Source organism: Ahaetulla prasina, chromosome 3, assembly GCF_028640845.1.
Source record: "Ahaetulla prasina isolate Xishuangbanna chromosome 3, ASM2864084v1, whole genome shotgun sequence".
In the NCBI taxonomy this organism is placed as follows: domain Eukaryota; kingdom Metazoa; phylum Chordata; class Lepidosauria; order Squamata; family Colubridae; genus Ahaetulla; species Ahaetulla prasina.
The window spans coordinates 164908759-164924250 of NC_080541.1; the positions used below are offsets into that span (position 1 = coordinate 164908759).

At 34.1% G+C, this 15492-nt stretch overlaps 1 protein-coding gene across 1 annotated transcript in view; it reads right to left on the reverse strand.

Moving 5' to 3' along the window:
• Positions 1-15492, reverse strand: part of HOOK1 (hook microtubule tethering protein 1) — a 30861-nt gene that overhangs the window by 11529 nt on the left and 3840 nt on the right. The window contains exons 2-13 of the mRNA XM_058174689.1: positions 13953-14038; positions 12248-12320; positions 10381-10431; positions 9529-9661; positions 8614-8681; positions 8202-8264; positions 6747-6830; positions 4906-5072; positions 3250-3390; positions 1587-1788; positions 594-704; positions 25-112 (exon numbers count right to left, since the gene is read on the reverse strand). Coding sequence (XP_058030672.1) covers positions 25-112; positions 594-704; positions 1587-1788; positions 3250-3390; positions 4906-5072; positions 6747-6830; positions 8202-8264; positions 8614-8681; positions 9529-9661; positions 10381-10431; positions 12248-12320; positions 13953-14038 — 1267 coding nt within the window. The remainder of the gene's footprint in view (positions 1-24; positions 113-593; positions 705-1586; positions 1789-3249; positions 3391-4905; positions 5073-6746; positions 6831-8201; positions 8265-8613; positions 8682-9528; positions 9662-10380; positions 10432-12247; positions 12321-13952; positions 14039-15492) is intronic.

The following is a 15492-nucleotide window of genomic DNA, read 5'->3' on the forward strand; positions in this document are numbered from 1 at the left end:
ATCCTAAATATTTTTTTTAAGTACCTGTTTGGTTCATATGATCCTGTTGCATTTGTGAATACCTGAGCTCTTCATTGGTCTCTTTCAATGCATCACGCTGAATTATCAATCTCTGAAAATAAAAAGTGAATTGATAATGGTAGATGCATATCAAAATACTTGTGTTAATATTATATGAGAGCTTTAATTGCTTCTCCACCTGAAAATGACATCCCAGAATAGTTCTTAATAACAGAACATGATTCTGTTATAGAACAGAGAACATCATTCTCAAAAAGAATAAACCAGTTTTCATAATGGATGGTAACATTTATGATGGCCTAAAACAGGCCTGACAAACTGGCGGCCCGCGAGTTGAATACAGCCTGCGGAGGCCATGCCCACCCCGGCTCCGCAAAGGCAAAAAAAGGTTGAAATACATCACGTTCCAACCCGCAACGCGATCGAGTTTGCCTAAAACAACTTATTATTACATTGCCGATTTTCCGAGACTCAACATTTTAAGTAACCCACTTCCTCCGCACCATCCACATAGGTATCTTGATTTCCCAATATTTTGAAAACTGTATTACCACCACATTAGTAAACCTCACCTCTTTCTCTTTAATTAATGTTTCATGCTTCTCTTCTAATTGTTTCATTTCAAAAGCTAGTGCATCTGCTCTTTTGGATTCTTCAGAGAGCTTGTTATGATGTTCCTGGATCTAGTTTAAAAAGAAAAACAATAAAGGTTTCAGAATTTGGCAATTTGAAATAAATTCTTCTGTAATATTGGATTTCATTATCTTCATGAGAACCTGTGATCTTTTCAGCATTAGCTGGAAATCATTTTTTCTCCAGTTAAATGGAGTAGTCTTTGGGTTACAACAGTTCATTTAGTGACCATTCGATGTTACTACGGCACTGAAAAGAGTGGCTTATGACCATTTTTCACATTTACAACCATTGCAGCATCCTCTTAGTAACTTGATCAAAATTTAGATGCTTGACAACTGGTTCATATTTATGACTGTTGCTGTGTCCCAAGGTCACGTGATCACTTTTTGCAACCTTCTGACAAGCAAAGTCAATGGGGAAACCAGATTCACTTAATAACCATGTTACTAACTTAACAACAGCACTGGTTCACACTAACAACTGTGGCAAGAAAAACTGTAAAATGGGGCAAAATTCACTTAGAAATTTTAGAAGACTACCTGCTGTTCTGAAGCATTTCATTTTAGTATATATCATTTAATGCTTAGAAATTCAGGTCAACAGATTCAATTAACAGAACATAGGTCTTGTAGAATTATTTTCATGGCAATAATTTTCATGATTCTACTCTTAATCCGACTAAGTGCACAGTTGAAGACATGCCAGTGTTACTGGTAATGCTAACTCTACCAATAAGGTTATCGTACTCATTTCAAACAAAATATAAGTGAAATATTGAAATATGCAAAAATGTTTGCAAGGACAACATAAGGAGGAAGTCACTTTTCATTCTCAGCTTCTTTAGACCTAAAAATGTAGACTTTATTCGACTGAAATAGTATGAAGAAAACACAGAAATTCATATAGGATGAAAAGGAAACATTTCTTACCTGCCTTTTGTAAGTTTCCAACTGTGAACGGGCTGCATTTGCTTTCTTTAATTCTTCTTCTAGGCTAACTGTGTTATGCATATACATCATGTTTGTTTCCTGAAGTATTTTCACCTGTCTCCGAAAGTCATTCAAGTCTTCCAACTTTTTGCGATACACCTCAATTGTCGACTCCAGTTTATTTGTTTTATCAGCAACAGTCCTACAATAACATATTTAATTATTTCAAAAGCATCCTTGAGCCATTATCAGACAACCAAATGCAAATACTTACTTAAGAGAAAAGTATGATCTTACTTATTAAATATTTTCTCTCAGGTTCAAATTGCTGGTATGATAAACTAAACAGAAAACAGGACTTTTCAGTTCTACATAATTAAAACTGGAGCATCAACTGCAGTCATGAATAACTTCCTACTCTTACTAGGCAATGATCCACGCCACTTCAGGATAGGCTTTCATTTTGAATCAAAGGTCTTCCCTCATGGTCAGTTTGAAGGATGAAAGCTCCTCCTAAAATAGTCACAGATTCCCCCAGGGAGGTCTCATTATTTCAAGAGCCTATCATTAGTGAATATAGAAATACTATTAAAACTAAAATTAGGGGGTTTGTTTAGTAGAGTTAAACTATTCCTTCAATATTTAATTCAAAATTAGCATCCTAGCTAAAGACTGAATGATGATCTTGGTTTATTATTTTATATAACATATGCTACCAGTTATAAGACATGCAAATAAAAGTAAGTTGCAATTTACATATTAAATATTTGTTACTCTAGAACAATTTTAAGTATTACATATAAGAACCTACAAGACAACAAAGTATATCAAGAATATAAAATAAAAACTTTAAGAGTTGGAAGCACAAGGCTTATTTTACTTGCTGTATTATTTAGGAAAAAGAACCAAATACCTAAGAAAAAATTGAATAGCTAGCAAACTAACAAAAAACAAAAAGGCAGAATTTAATAGTTTGCTGCCAAATTTCAGTGTTCTGAATGTTGCAAAAAAGGAAGTAAGTCTTAATTTATTGTATTATGTCATAATGAAAGCTTTTCCATACTTCACTAAGTATGATGCATCCCAAACATGTTAGTCTGCCTCCCTCAGAATTCACATCCACTATGCCCCTAGTAACAGTGAATCCTGTGATGAGAGTATCTGGAAGGCTTTGAGATCGGCAATACAGTGAGTCTTCGATTTTGCGGATGTCAGTACTATAAAACACACTACACCCTGTAGTTTATGCCATTTCAGTAGACCTCATTGCACCAATGTTATAAATTTAAGTCAATTACAATAGCATTTGTGAATAATCCTCTTAATTAAACTATTAAAAGCAGGTTTCGCTGCAAAGGGAAACAATATACAATGTATTACTTTACTATGGTTTAGTGGTTAAGGCACCAGACTAAAAGCCAGGAGTCTATGAGTTCTAGTCCTGTATTAGGCATGAAAAATGGCTGGGTGACCTGGGGCCAGACAGTCTCTCTCAGGAAAGACAGGAAAAATGAAAGAAAGGAAGGAAGGAAGGAAGGAAGAAAGAAAGAAAGGGGAAGGGCAGCAGCTGAAAGAATTTGGTATATTCTTTGGAAACTCCAAATAATAGAATACTGTATATTAAAGAGATAGTAACATAGTGTACTAGATTTATTCAGTATACCTAAGAACATCAATTTCATCCTTCAAAGCCCGGGATTCTTCTGCCAGAGATGTCAGTTCATCATTTCGATGTTGCAGCTCAATCAGTTGTTTCTCAAGCTCTTCACAATGAACACGGTAATCATCTTTTGTAGTTTCAAGTCTTTGCAGAAAAAAAAATTAAATAGAAAGGGATTTACTATCAACTTCCTTAATATGAAACATTATGGTATCATTCATAAAAAATATATGGGAAAGTTTTAGTACAGAAATTTGTATAATCTCTCATATGCAGGCATATTGGGGGCAAATGAAATGTAATCTTAAAATTGTAACTTCTATGTCAGTTTTTACGTCATATTATTACCAATAAAGAGAAAGACCGTAAACAGTTTCTGCATTATTAAAAATTAAACATCTAGAGCAATGAATTACAATCTTTTAAAAAAATAATAAAGCAAACTCAGAATTGGCCCCATAATACAAATTTAGGATATGTAACTACTCAGTAATGGCACGCTACTCCCACACCCTGTGGAATACCCTCCGCCTCCCTAAGATCTGGAAGGCACCCATCCTTCTAGTTTTCCAAAAGTTCTTTAAAAGCTGGATTTTCTCCCAGGCATTGAGGTACATTAAGGCTGGAATCCAAAGATAGTGTTCTTGTTTTTAAAAATATCTGGGGTGGTGTTTTCAGGAACCCAGAATTCCAGGGGGGAATATATAGGTTTCATTATTTGTACATTCTTGTCACTTAGTTAAGTTGCTTAGAGTTATGGCAAATAAGATAGGTGACCCGGTACTGGTGAAGGAGCAAATAATTAATAAACTAGTTTGGTTTAACAGGGTTGACTTGAGAAAAGCCTCAATGCTTAACCTAATGCTTGAGAATAAAATAGAAAGAGCTTTCTAAGGGACTAAAACTGCAAACTCGGGGCTTTTGTACCAGAGGAGAGGAAACTGACCCCTTGTTGATTTCTGTCAGTTAGTCAAGGTTGCTGACTAAACAGATCAAAGACTAAAAATGCTAGATCGCTACAGATATGGATTTGGCTGGGTTATGACATTGAGGGGTTATACTGTCCTTTTCCCTGTAATGAGTCCATTATATAAGATTTGTCTTGGCACTCTCTCAGAGAGAACCTTGTACTCCATGAATGAACGTGGCTCAAGAGGATTGGGTGGACTGTATTCAACTGGGAGATGGTATGAGTTAAAAGACTGCTCACATAATAGCCAGTATGAACGATCCCAATGTTTTATACATGCTCATAACATCATTCCAACACATGGGATGGACAACATTAGTTTTATAATGATCTCTCTGGAAACTGCTGCATCTACAGAATATGTGCAATCACTGAAGAAAACATTATGAATCTCTATGGGATACAGATAGCTGGGCTCAGGAAATAGTCATAAATGAACAGGATAATATAAGAGAAGGCCGGCCTTTGACAGCTCCAGGCATAATAGACCATAGCTAGCGCTGCAAAAGCTACAATAAAAACCTCAGGAATATGTAACATGGTCAGAATAAAAAATGGGGAATATCCAAAAGCTATACTGTAGCTTTTTGCATAAAGTAGCACTTCAGAAATATTTTCTATTTTGTTTCAGTAAACAACTCAAGCTGCAACAGTGATCGAGAAAATGGCTGGGTTACATTAATTCATACCTGAAATTTTCTTCTTGTAACTGTTCTACTTGTAACTGTGCATGAAAATACTTTTTGGCAACTGCTGTGTTTGTATCATCAAATGAACCATCTAACTGATCCAATCGATCATTCATTATCTCATTTTCGGACATTAAACTACATTTTTCTTCTTGAAGGGCAGCCACCTAAAGATCAAAAATCCAGTTCAGAGTTATAAAGTCACGAAGATCATTAACAGTCAAATATTGGCACAAGGGATTTTATCTCAAAAAAAGAAGTGATTAACCCCCAGTCAAATTATCTGCTTTCCAAATTAAATGTGTGTGTGTGTACACACATATACACATATTAACAGATAAGCATAAAAATGATTGTATTCATGTACAATATACAACTAAATAAAATCAAGTCAAATTCTTGTTATTTCAGTATATGTATTTTTCTTGCATTTCTCTCTGTGAATCCACATAAAGAACCATCAGCTGCACATCTATCCTCTATTTGCAGCTTTCGTTCTAAATCTGCAAAATCTTAGTACTTATATAATCAAAGTTACCAGTCACAGTAACAAAGCAAAAGCAACATGGAAAAAGTCTTCCAGACTATTATATGCAGTGGCAAATAAGAGAAGAATGATATAAGAACTAAGCCAAATAGACTCTGGAATGATCTAGCAAGACACCTTTCCTTCACCTTACATAAGAACACAAGAACTGCCTTGTTGAATCAGATCAAAATCCACCCAAATAAAATTTCCACATTTCTGTAGAAGCAGAAAAGGGATTAAAAAGGGAAACATCATTAGCATGTAGAAAAATACTGGTCAGTTTATAAACTGAAGATACAACAGCAGAGAACTGAGAAATAATAATACTTAGTAGTGAATAGTTGTGTAAAAAGCAATTCCAAGAGGCAAAACAAGTAGCATTAAGTAAAATTTAGATAGCATCACATCTATATAGTTCAATGGATAAAAAGATTCATGCATTTTGCAAATATTTCTGAAAATATCACAAGCTAGAATGTAAGAGCATAACAGTACTGTAAGTATATTAACAATCAAAGGATTCTCATATTAACAAAACAGCTCCTTAAATATCTTTTGTGGTGAAAGCCACCATGTTAATTGTAATACAGCAGAACATCACAGCATATCACAGGTTAGTTCACTGATACTTAAAATGCAAAGTACTCTTTGGGTTATGTCTTCCTGAAATAAATATAAACCTACCTTTCTTAAATTCTTGTAAAATATCATGGGACACAGAGACCTTACAAATGAATTTATTAACAATTAGATTAAACAAGAAGTATGTATATTTTGACTTTCAAATAAATACTCATATTCAGTATAGCAGAGTGACATTAAATTATATTGTTATCTTTGTCAAATGGTATTTCAAATTTCATAAGCTGTAAAAAATAAACTGCTATAAATTTTAGGTATGAATACAGATTGAGAATCATTATATTAATTTATATTAATAACTGTTGTCAGGGTCAAGTATTTATAGTTCACAATAGATTTTATCTCTTAAATATTTTAAAAAGTATTCTAAACATTGTATATTAAACCTATAAATGAAAAATCTACAAAATATTATTTCTAAATTCTGCCATAAAACACATTCAAAATAACAGTGAAAGACCGTTGGACATTAATTTTATAGAAAAAAGTCTGTAAGTACTAAAAATAATAACATGATGAATATAGTTTCCTATATAAACTATAGGAAAACAAAATATCACAGTGTTTAATCACAGCATACTAGAAGATGTTTTTAAGACAATTTGATTTTAGGCATTAATGTAAATATACATTTTCTTTTAACAAAATGTACTTGGAAAAATATGGTTACCTGCAAATCTAGTTCTTGACATCTTTGCTTCAATTCTTCTTTTTCTGCTATGACTTCATTAAGTTCTTCCACTGCTCTTTTCAGCTTTAAAAATGTTGAGATGATCATTTTCAAACATTAAGAAAAAAAAAATTCTTGACCTTATCTCCAATAAATGGGAAATTTACTTATGGGTATTTGGGGGGTGGGTGGGAGAATATTGATTAAATAGAAGGCAAGTTGGTAATGATCAACCTTCTAGATAATCAAATCTGTCTCTGTCATGTACTTTTCTGGTCCTTGGAACCACTTTCTTATGATCTTCTTGTTCTTTAAAATAATCAAAATATTACTATCTCTGCAAAATGTACTTCTGTTGTTGCCACCAGCAAACTTTATTTTGGTTTTAAAATGCTTGTCTTTTTCTCCCCCTTTTTTTCTTTAAGGAACACAGGACAGCACTCCAGGTTAATAGTTAAAGGAGTAAAATAACATTTATATAAGAATGCAAATGGTTTATAAAATATATAAAGCACTTTTTTATAAAAATAAATAAATAATATTAAAAAATAATATAATATAATATAAATAATATAAAAAATATAATATAAAAATAAATATAAAAAAAAGCGGTGGCTCAGGGGCTAGGACGTTGAGCTAGTCGATTGAAAGGTCGGCAGCTGAGCAGTTCGAATCCCTAGTGCTGCTGTGTAATGGGGTGAGCTCCCATTACTTGTCCCAGCTTCTGCCAACCTAGCAGTTTCAAAAGCACGTAAAAATGCAAGTAGAAAAAATAGGGACCACCTTTGGTGGGAAGGTAACAGCGTTCCGTGCGCCTTTGGCATTGAGTCATGTCGGCCACATGACCACGGAGACGTCTTCGGACAGCACTGGCTCTTCGGCTTTGAAACGGAAATGAGCACTGTCCCCTAGAGTCGGGAACGACTAGCACATATGTGCAAGGGGAACCTTTACCTTTACCTTATATTTCCTCAAATACTTATCCTACAGAGCTACTAAATATGCTTCTAAAACTGTGTTGCTGCAAGATGGAGGTTTAGGACTCCCAGCTTTTCTCTGACCTATCTTTCCACCTCATTGCCCCTTCTCTCCTTGTTCCCCCTTCTCTGAAATATAAGGTGGGACGAGTTATTGTCATACTGAGATTAGCAGTCACCATAGCCTCCTATGAAGATGTTGACTTAAAATCAACTTATTCCCTTAACAAATACATTTGCTCTTATTTTTCTTCCTCTCTCTCTCTCTCACTGCTGAGCCATCAAACAGAATGAATTGTGATAGATTTGAAAAAACCTAGGTGATTGATATTACAAAACTGAATGTTTCTTCCGTACACATGTCCTATGAGATTCTGTAGCAACCCAGTACACACAGTGATAAATTCATTAACTAGACTTTCATCAGAAATTACAGGAAAAGATTACTAAAAGCTGAAAAGATAGCGTTATCAGTTACCTGTTGCTCCACATCACCAGATATATCACTTGCAACAAAGCCCAAAATCTCTTTGCTCATTAACTGCAACAATAAAAAATTAAGGCAAAAATGCATAATTATCCATGGTCTAAAACAAGCTCATAAGATAGTACTAAAAGATTAGCTGATATTATTTTCTTTAAAATAATGAAATAATCCATGTTCAATATACATTTCACATTTTTTCACACAAGCCTTTTTACTGCCAACTTGATTAAATTACGTAACATTAAACTAACATGATATATACATATGAAAGATTAGAGATCACAAATATTTGTGTAAGAATATTAGTTGCCTTATCTCTACTGCAACACTAGGTAACTCCAGCCCCCCTTTTTTTTGAAAAAGGAATCAACTCCAATTTTTCAGTTAACTCTTCTTTTCTTACCTCTTGGATAGCAGCCATAACGACATGCTGAACAGACTCCTCTAGTGTCATTATAACTTGTATATGTTCTACAAAGAAAGAGTTGTTTTTAAATGAGATATCCCACACAACCAATAAAGACCCAGGAAATGTTACATGTAAATGGACAGCCTTGTCTTCAGTTCATTTCTGAAGTCCTCTCTGTAGCTGAATCTTAGCTAGCTTGCATTCTGCAGTTCTGCATTACTGTGATAGACTGAAGATCTTAAGCAACATACTTTGCATGGCAGTCAACAGTATCCATCTGCTGATGGACAGTATCTGCCAATTGGATAGAATTCTGCTTTCTGATAGGGGAGCACATAAACCAGAAATACACTGCTGGCAAGTTATACTAAACCATACATTGGTATGGCATGCTAATACAGCCAAGGTTAGCTGTGCTTTTGGTTCTAAACAGGCTTAGTTATTTTCAAAAGGAATTCACTAAGAATACATGAAGGATTGCAATGTGTGTGACTGAACAACATGGCTATAACTATAAATATGCAGGCACATCATCTCCCCAAATACTTCAAGTGCAAGCTACCAATCACTTGAATACAGTACTAATGCTTCTCTTGTTGAAATGAACCAGAAGGGGTTCACTTTGCTTTCCTTGCCTGGCTTTCTCTTGCTTGGGCAATGATTAGGTGACAATGCATCTTAAAAACATTAACCAAAATTTCTACATTAGCAATGTATTTATTTTGCTTCATGTATTGCATGCCTTCCAAAAACATGCTTGAGATCACCTCTCAAGCCTACATATCTAAATATTTTGACAGTCTGAATGCTACATTTTGTTTTGCTTTACCCAGAAATGAAAGAGTTAATATTTTGGTTTCGCTGATATAAAAGACAAATTGCGCTGTTTATTCAGAGGAGAATGTTTACCTTGCTTCTTTTCACAGTTGACTGCACAGCCTAAAATAAGCTGCAATAACCTGCCAAGCTCTACTGGATTAGAATGTTCAGAGATTTGGTTTAAATCAGGAAGAAGATCTTCTGAGATTTGCTGAGTCAAGAACTGTAGATTTTTTTAAAAAAAGAAGTAGAGTTATATAATGAAATGGTTGGGGGGTTTGTTGTTGAATTTATATCATAGCTTTCCTCTCTGAGGGCTCACACCACAGGCAGTTATTTTTTTCCCCCCTTTTACAGCAACCACTTTGTCAGGACAGGTTGGTTCAAGAGATTGTGACTTGCCCAAAGTCACCCAGAGCCTCAATATCTGATAGGCTGAGACTCCTTGGTCCTATTCCCACTCTTTACTCAATAAACTTCCCTGAAGAAACAAACTGAGTTAGAAAACTTTGGAAGAAGAATAAACCTTAGTTTTTAGAATTTTTTTTTATATATATCAGAGGGCATTTCTTCATTCATGTTAAACCTCACATGAATGTTACTGAATGTTACTAAAATTCACCAGTAATCAGTACTGCAACTGAACTTTTTAAAAAAAAACTGAATACTGATCATTACAACATAGCACCTAAAGTTGGAACAGATGGGAAAACAAAAATACATTCTAAAAATATTTTCCTTTTCAAATAAATACATTTGCTTATAAAGTGTTCATGGAATAAAATACTAGTAATAAAACATCAAAGTTAAGCTCATCCACGTAGGTTTTACATGCATACTAGACATGAAAATAATACATAAAATATTCTGTAAACTGAGATTTGTAACTAAAATTACAGAGAAGAAATTGCATATTTTATGGATTGTTATGGTTTTTCATACCTCATGATAATAATCCATAATTCCTTGAAGAACCTTCTTCAAATTGCTAGCCTAAAATATTTAAAATGACAATTGAGTGAGAATACATTATTTTCATATATTTGAAAGTTGTAATTAACATTCTGAAATGCAGTCTTTACTCAACAAATTTAACTCCTACAAATATAATCATATTAGTTGCACATACTGTATTAAATGCAATATACCACTTAAAATACCATCATTCTAACAAAGTCAACTTCTGCCAAAAGAAAATTTAGCTTTACAGAAGTGATAAATCCAAGCAAAGGGAATAAAGTAAAAACCAAAATGTAACACAATGCTTTCATACAGCAAGCAGATGCTCAGCCCTAAAAAACATTGTCTGCTTTAGAATGGAAAACCTCATTTGATTTATTAGGGACAATATTGAATTGTTTTATATTTTGTTCAAACTTTCAAATTAAAAAATTCTATGGTCTATGGCCATGATGGCTTAGCTCCTAGCTGATTTTCAGGCCTTCTGGGCCACCCGGAAGTAGGGAAAAAGGCTGTTTCCTGCTTCCGGAGGGCCTGGGTGTGTGTGTGGGGAAGCCCTGTTTTTTGCTCTTCCCAGGCTCCAGAGCCCCCCGCGCTCCCCCAGCTTTTAGCATGCAATGGCAAAAAGGTTAGCCATCACTGGTCTATGGTGTCATTTTCCCATCTCTTTATTTCTCCCTCACTTGTCTTTCAGATGTATAGGAGGTAAAATTGTGATGGAAAAATAATGTTAGGTAAAGCCATCCAAGTCACCCTTCAAATAAAATGTTTGCCTAATGTCATTTAGGTGTTGATCCCCTAGATGGCTTGAATTCGTTGATATATTGCAGTCAGAGTTCAAGGAAACCTTTGCTATATTTTGTAAAAGGATTTTATATGCTGTTTATAATTGGTGTTATTAGATGCTTCAATCTGTTTATAGTAAACAATGTAAATTTATGAACCCAAATGTGTACATAAAACAAAATTCAATATTTAAAAAAAGAAGCAAAATAGCTACGAATGCACTCGCATGTGGAGAAAGATAGATGCAACTTCTAAAAGCAGCATTGTGAGCCTCAAAAAAAATCACATAATTGTTCCAATTATCAGAAAAGAGCTGCTTTATTTGTGATCCTTTATATTATTAAACATTATATTGAATTCTTTTCTATGATAATGTAATCTAAGGCATGAGTGGGAAGTTAACTGCTCTGGAGGACCAAAAAGGCCTGTGAAGATCCATTGGCATGCATGCCCATATGTAAATTGAAAAAAATAGCAACTGCCTTCAAAATAAAAGCAATGCAGTTGTATTGCGTACATGGCTTGGAGGGATCAGACTACCAGGCCTCCAATGGCCATAGGAGGGATCAGTCTACCTGCTTTCTGAAGTGTGTGAGAAGGCAAGGAACTTTCCCCCTCATTGGTACTTCTGGCAGTAAAGTCCTATTTAATTTCTGACTGACCTCACTCAAGCTGGACAGGGACAACCAGAGGGCTGGATATCTGTAAAATGTCCAGGTCTGATCTAGGGGTTTCAGATGTATTATCAACGGATGTCATGGTTATTACTTGAATCCATAGCCTCAAAATAATCCAGCAACCTGATCTATAGGAAAAACAAAAACCCATGCACAATCTGATACTTTTATGTTTACTGTTCATGTACTCTCCAAACCAATCTGGGATCTTTCACAAGGATATAAAGAAGTTTTAATAGAAAGATACATGTGGCATATTTGGTCTAGGAATCCTCTGAATCACAAACAAGCAATATCAAATAATCTAAACTATGTTTATTGGTATTTTTAACTTCAGCATTATAACCTATGTAAATAGTGTATGTATTGATAAAGTATTCCATTACCTTTATTCTCCAGCTTTCACCAGCATCTTCTTTAATACGGCTTAGCCAAGCTTTGTCAAACCAGGCAGGATCACTGAAATAAAATCAGTCTCTATTATTATTGTTGTTGTTGTTCTTTTATTCATTAAACATGAAACTCAGTCAACTGAACATTTAAAAATGTGTCACAAATGCAAGTGACTGGTGCTAATGGTTGATACCAGTTGCTGCCAGAGTCCTAGGTATCAACCAAGTATCTTCTTAAAATATATGATGTTCCAAGTGTTGTTGTTGATGTTGTTGTTGTTGTTATTGTTGTTGTTATACAATGAGGTCTTAGATGCCAAAGCAAATTGGACTGTATCTAGTAAATATAGTGCTCTGCAGTTTATGGAATGCTTCTGAAAATGGAGTGGTGACAAGCACATGTGGCTTTCTATTATATATACCCCAGAATAGCTATGAAGTGACAAAAACCTTGAAAAGTACTAAAGGAGTATCTTTTCTTCCAACTTGCAATTTAAATTTAACTGCAAGTAGAATCTCCTATTTTCCTCCACAGCAAGGAATGTGGAGTTTAGCTAATTAGGAATTAGCTAAACCTGGGAATTTAGCTAACCAGTCACGTCCTTCTTCAGGATAAACTTTGGAGTCTCTAAGAAGCTAATTCTATTTTTTCTCCTCCTTTCCTTCTATTTTTTTCTCAACAGACATCCAATATTTTATGGTATTGTAAAGTTAATAACTATGTACAGCTTTTACTGGATAGAATAATAGTCTACAGGGTTTTCCATATAAGTTTTTAAATACTGTTTTGTACTTTTACAAGTGATCTGAGCATCCTCTTATCTCCTCCATCTTCCCAGTCTCCTACGGTGGCCCAATTTCTGCAATTGTCACTTTCTTCCTATTTGTTTTCCCATAGAGTAATATGGTAACGTGTGATATTTTCAATATGGTAATGCATGATATTAATTTAATAATTGTTTTAAATAATTAACAGTCTCTCGGAAGTCTATTTTCATTTAACTGAGTCCATGCTTTAATATAATTCAGATAATTTAAAATGATTCAGAGTTACCAAAATTTGCAATGCACAAAGCCCTTAAAAGTGTTAAATGAACGTGTGCATCCCCCATGACTAAAACTAAATAAGTAATAACGTTATGATTGGCAGAGGGATCAGTTCTAGCTATCTCTCATGTTTTGTTCAAGATTTAGCTCCCTGTTTGGCCTGAAAAAGCCCACTTCCAGCTTGCCCACCCAGTATGCCTCAGTATGCCTCTGCTTCATGAGATGCACTAGTTGCCAGTCTGTTTCTGGGTACATGTCAAGGTATTGGCTGTTACCTATACAGCTCTATTTGGCATTTAGCACAGTTACCTGATAGACTACTTGTCTCCCATAGTATCTAGCCAACTGATTCAGCACTGGTACATTCTAGTTCCTTTGATTAAAGAATATCATCTATTGGGAAGAAGTGTACCTTCTCTGTAGCATCATCTACCCTCTGAACGAGGTGTTCTTCTTATTTTGCTGTTCATTAGAAAACAGTGAAGAGCTGGCTCTTCAACTACACCTTTGATGAGGGAATTAAAATTCCCTGCTTTATTCTATCTGTTCTGTCATTCTTGTCACTTTTTTCTTCTTTTTAATTGCATTGAACTTTCACTGTTGGGAATCAGGTGGCATACATGTTCAATAATAAAAAATAATAATAACTTACATTTCATGAAGAACATATGCCAGGGCTACACCATTTGTTAAGTCCTGTACTTCTCTGCAGGATTTAGCAATATTAAATGTCTGCAACTAGAGGAAATGAAATCACAAAGTGATTAGGATAGCAAACAAATAAAAAATAATGTCATCATTATACATAAAAGTAGCCCACCATACTGTGAGTGTGAAGTAGGCTAGCTGAGTAGTTGATTGGCAAATTATATGTAGAATGAATCTTTGCTCAATCAAATTAATAATCTCAATCTATTTTAATAATACTCACAGCAAAAATTTCATCTGTACAGATATATTAAAAGGGAGGGTATTGCACTTTGTTTAGAGTAAATTTATGAACAAGAATTCTTGAAATTAGGCATTTTTGAGACCAGACTTTAAATGTTTCTTTTAAAGACTGACAGATAAGGCATGTCAAGTAATTAGATATTATGCTCCAAATCAGATAATAATTTTGATTAAGCTGCAATGAAAGGCTATACCTCTGCCAAGTGATTTTTTTGGTCAGAAGATTAATTTTTCTATTATTAAAAATATTTCCAACAATATTTGAATATCATTAAGTAAAATCCAATGTTCCACAAAAGGATTTTGTCTTTTTTTTTTTTAATTAATTAATTTATTTATTTTTCAAATTTTTATACCGCCCTTCTCCGAAGACTCAGGGCGGTGTACAGCACAGATAAAACATGGATACCAAAACACTTAAAATGCAATATTAATTAAAAATCTAATTCAATATGCTGAGTTATTAAAACAAATATGTAAAATTTTCATTGTTCCTGTTGCCCTTTCCTACTTTCTTGTTGTAAACAGAGGGATCTACAGATCCTAAGGAAAAGATTCATCTAAGGACAACCGTGAGAACATCAATCTTCCCTCTTGGATTATGCCGGGAAAATCAGTTTGTATTAGTAGAAATACACTTTCTGCTCATAGTTTTATTCTTTGCCTCACTTTGGGAGTTTTTGGAGTACAGAGAATCTTCTGTACTGCTTGCCATCATACTATAAGCAGGATATAAATACTTAGGATGTACATGTATTGTTCCAATATAGGGCACTAAAAGAAACCTGTTCATTACAATCATGCATATGCTATAATATGCTTAGGTGGCAGCAACTATTTCATTTTCACTAATCTGAAAAATATCCAAAGTTCAGTATTTTAGTTTCCCCAGCATTCCTATATTTTTATAATCTGTTTGTTCTTAGGCAACTGAAAATTATTCAGATACCCTTGGTCCTCATTCTAAGCATACTTTCTGATTAAAACTACATGTTCTATAATGCACATGCCTCTAGGGAGAAAAAGTAATTATTTACTCTTAATATTTTTTCATTGGCAGCCACTTTCCTCCAGAGTTTTTTTCTCTCTTAGCAAAAGCATACATTTATATTTAAATATAAGAAAATATGACAATATATCTTCTGGAGAGTTTATGAAGCATAAATTGACACTATTAGTTTGTTATGATGGTTAATTTATAACTTTTATTTTTTTATGGATATCTTATATTTTTATTACTG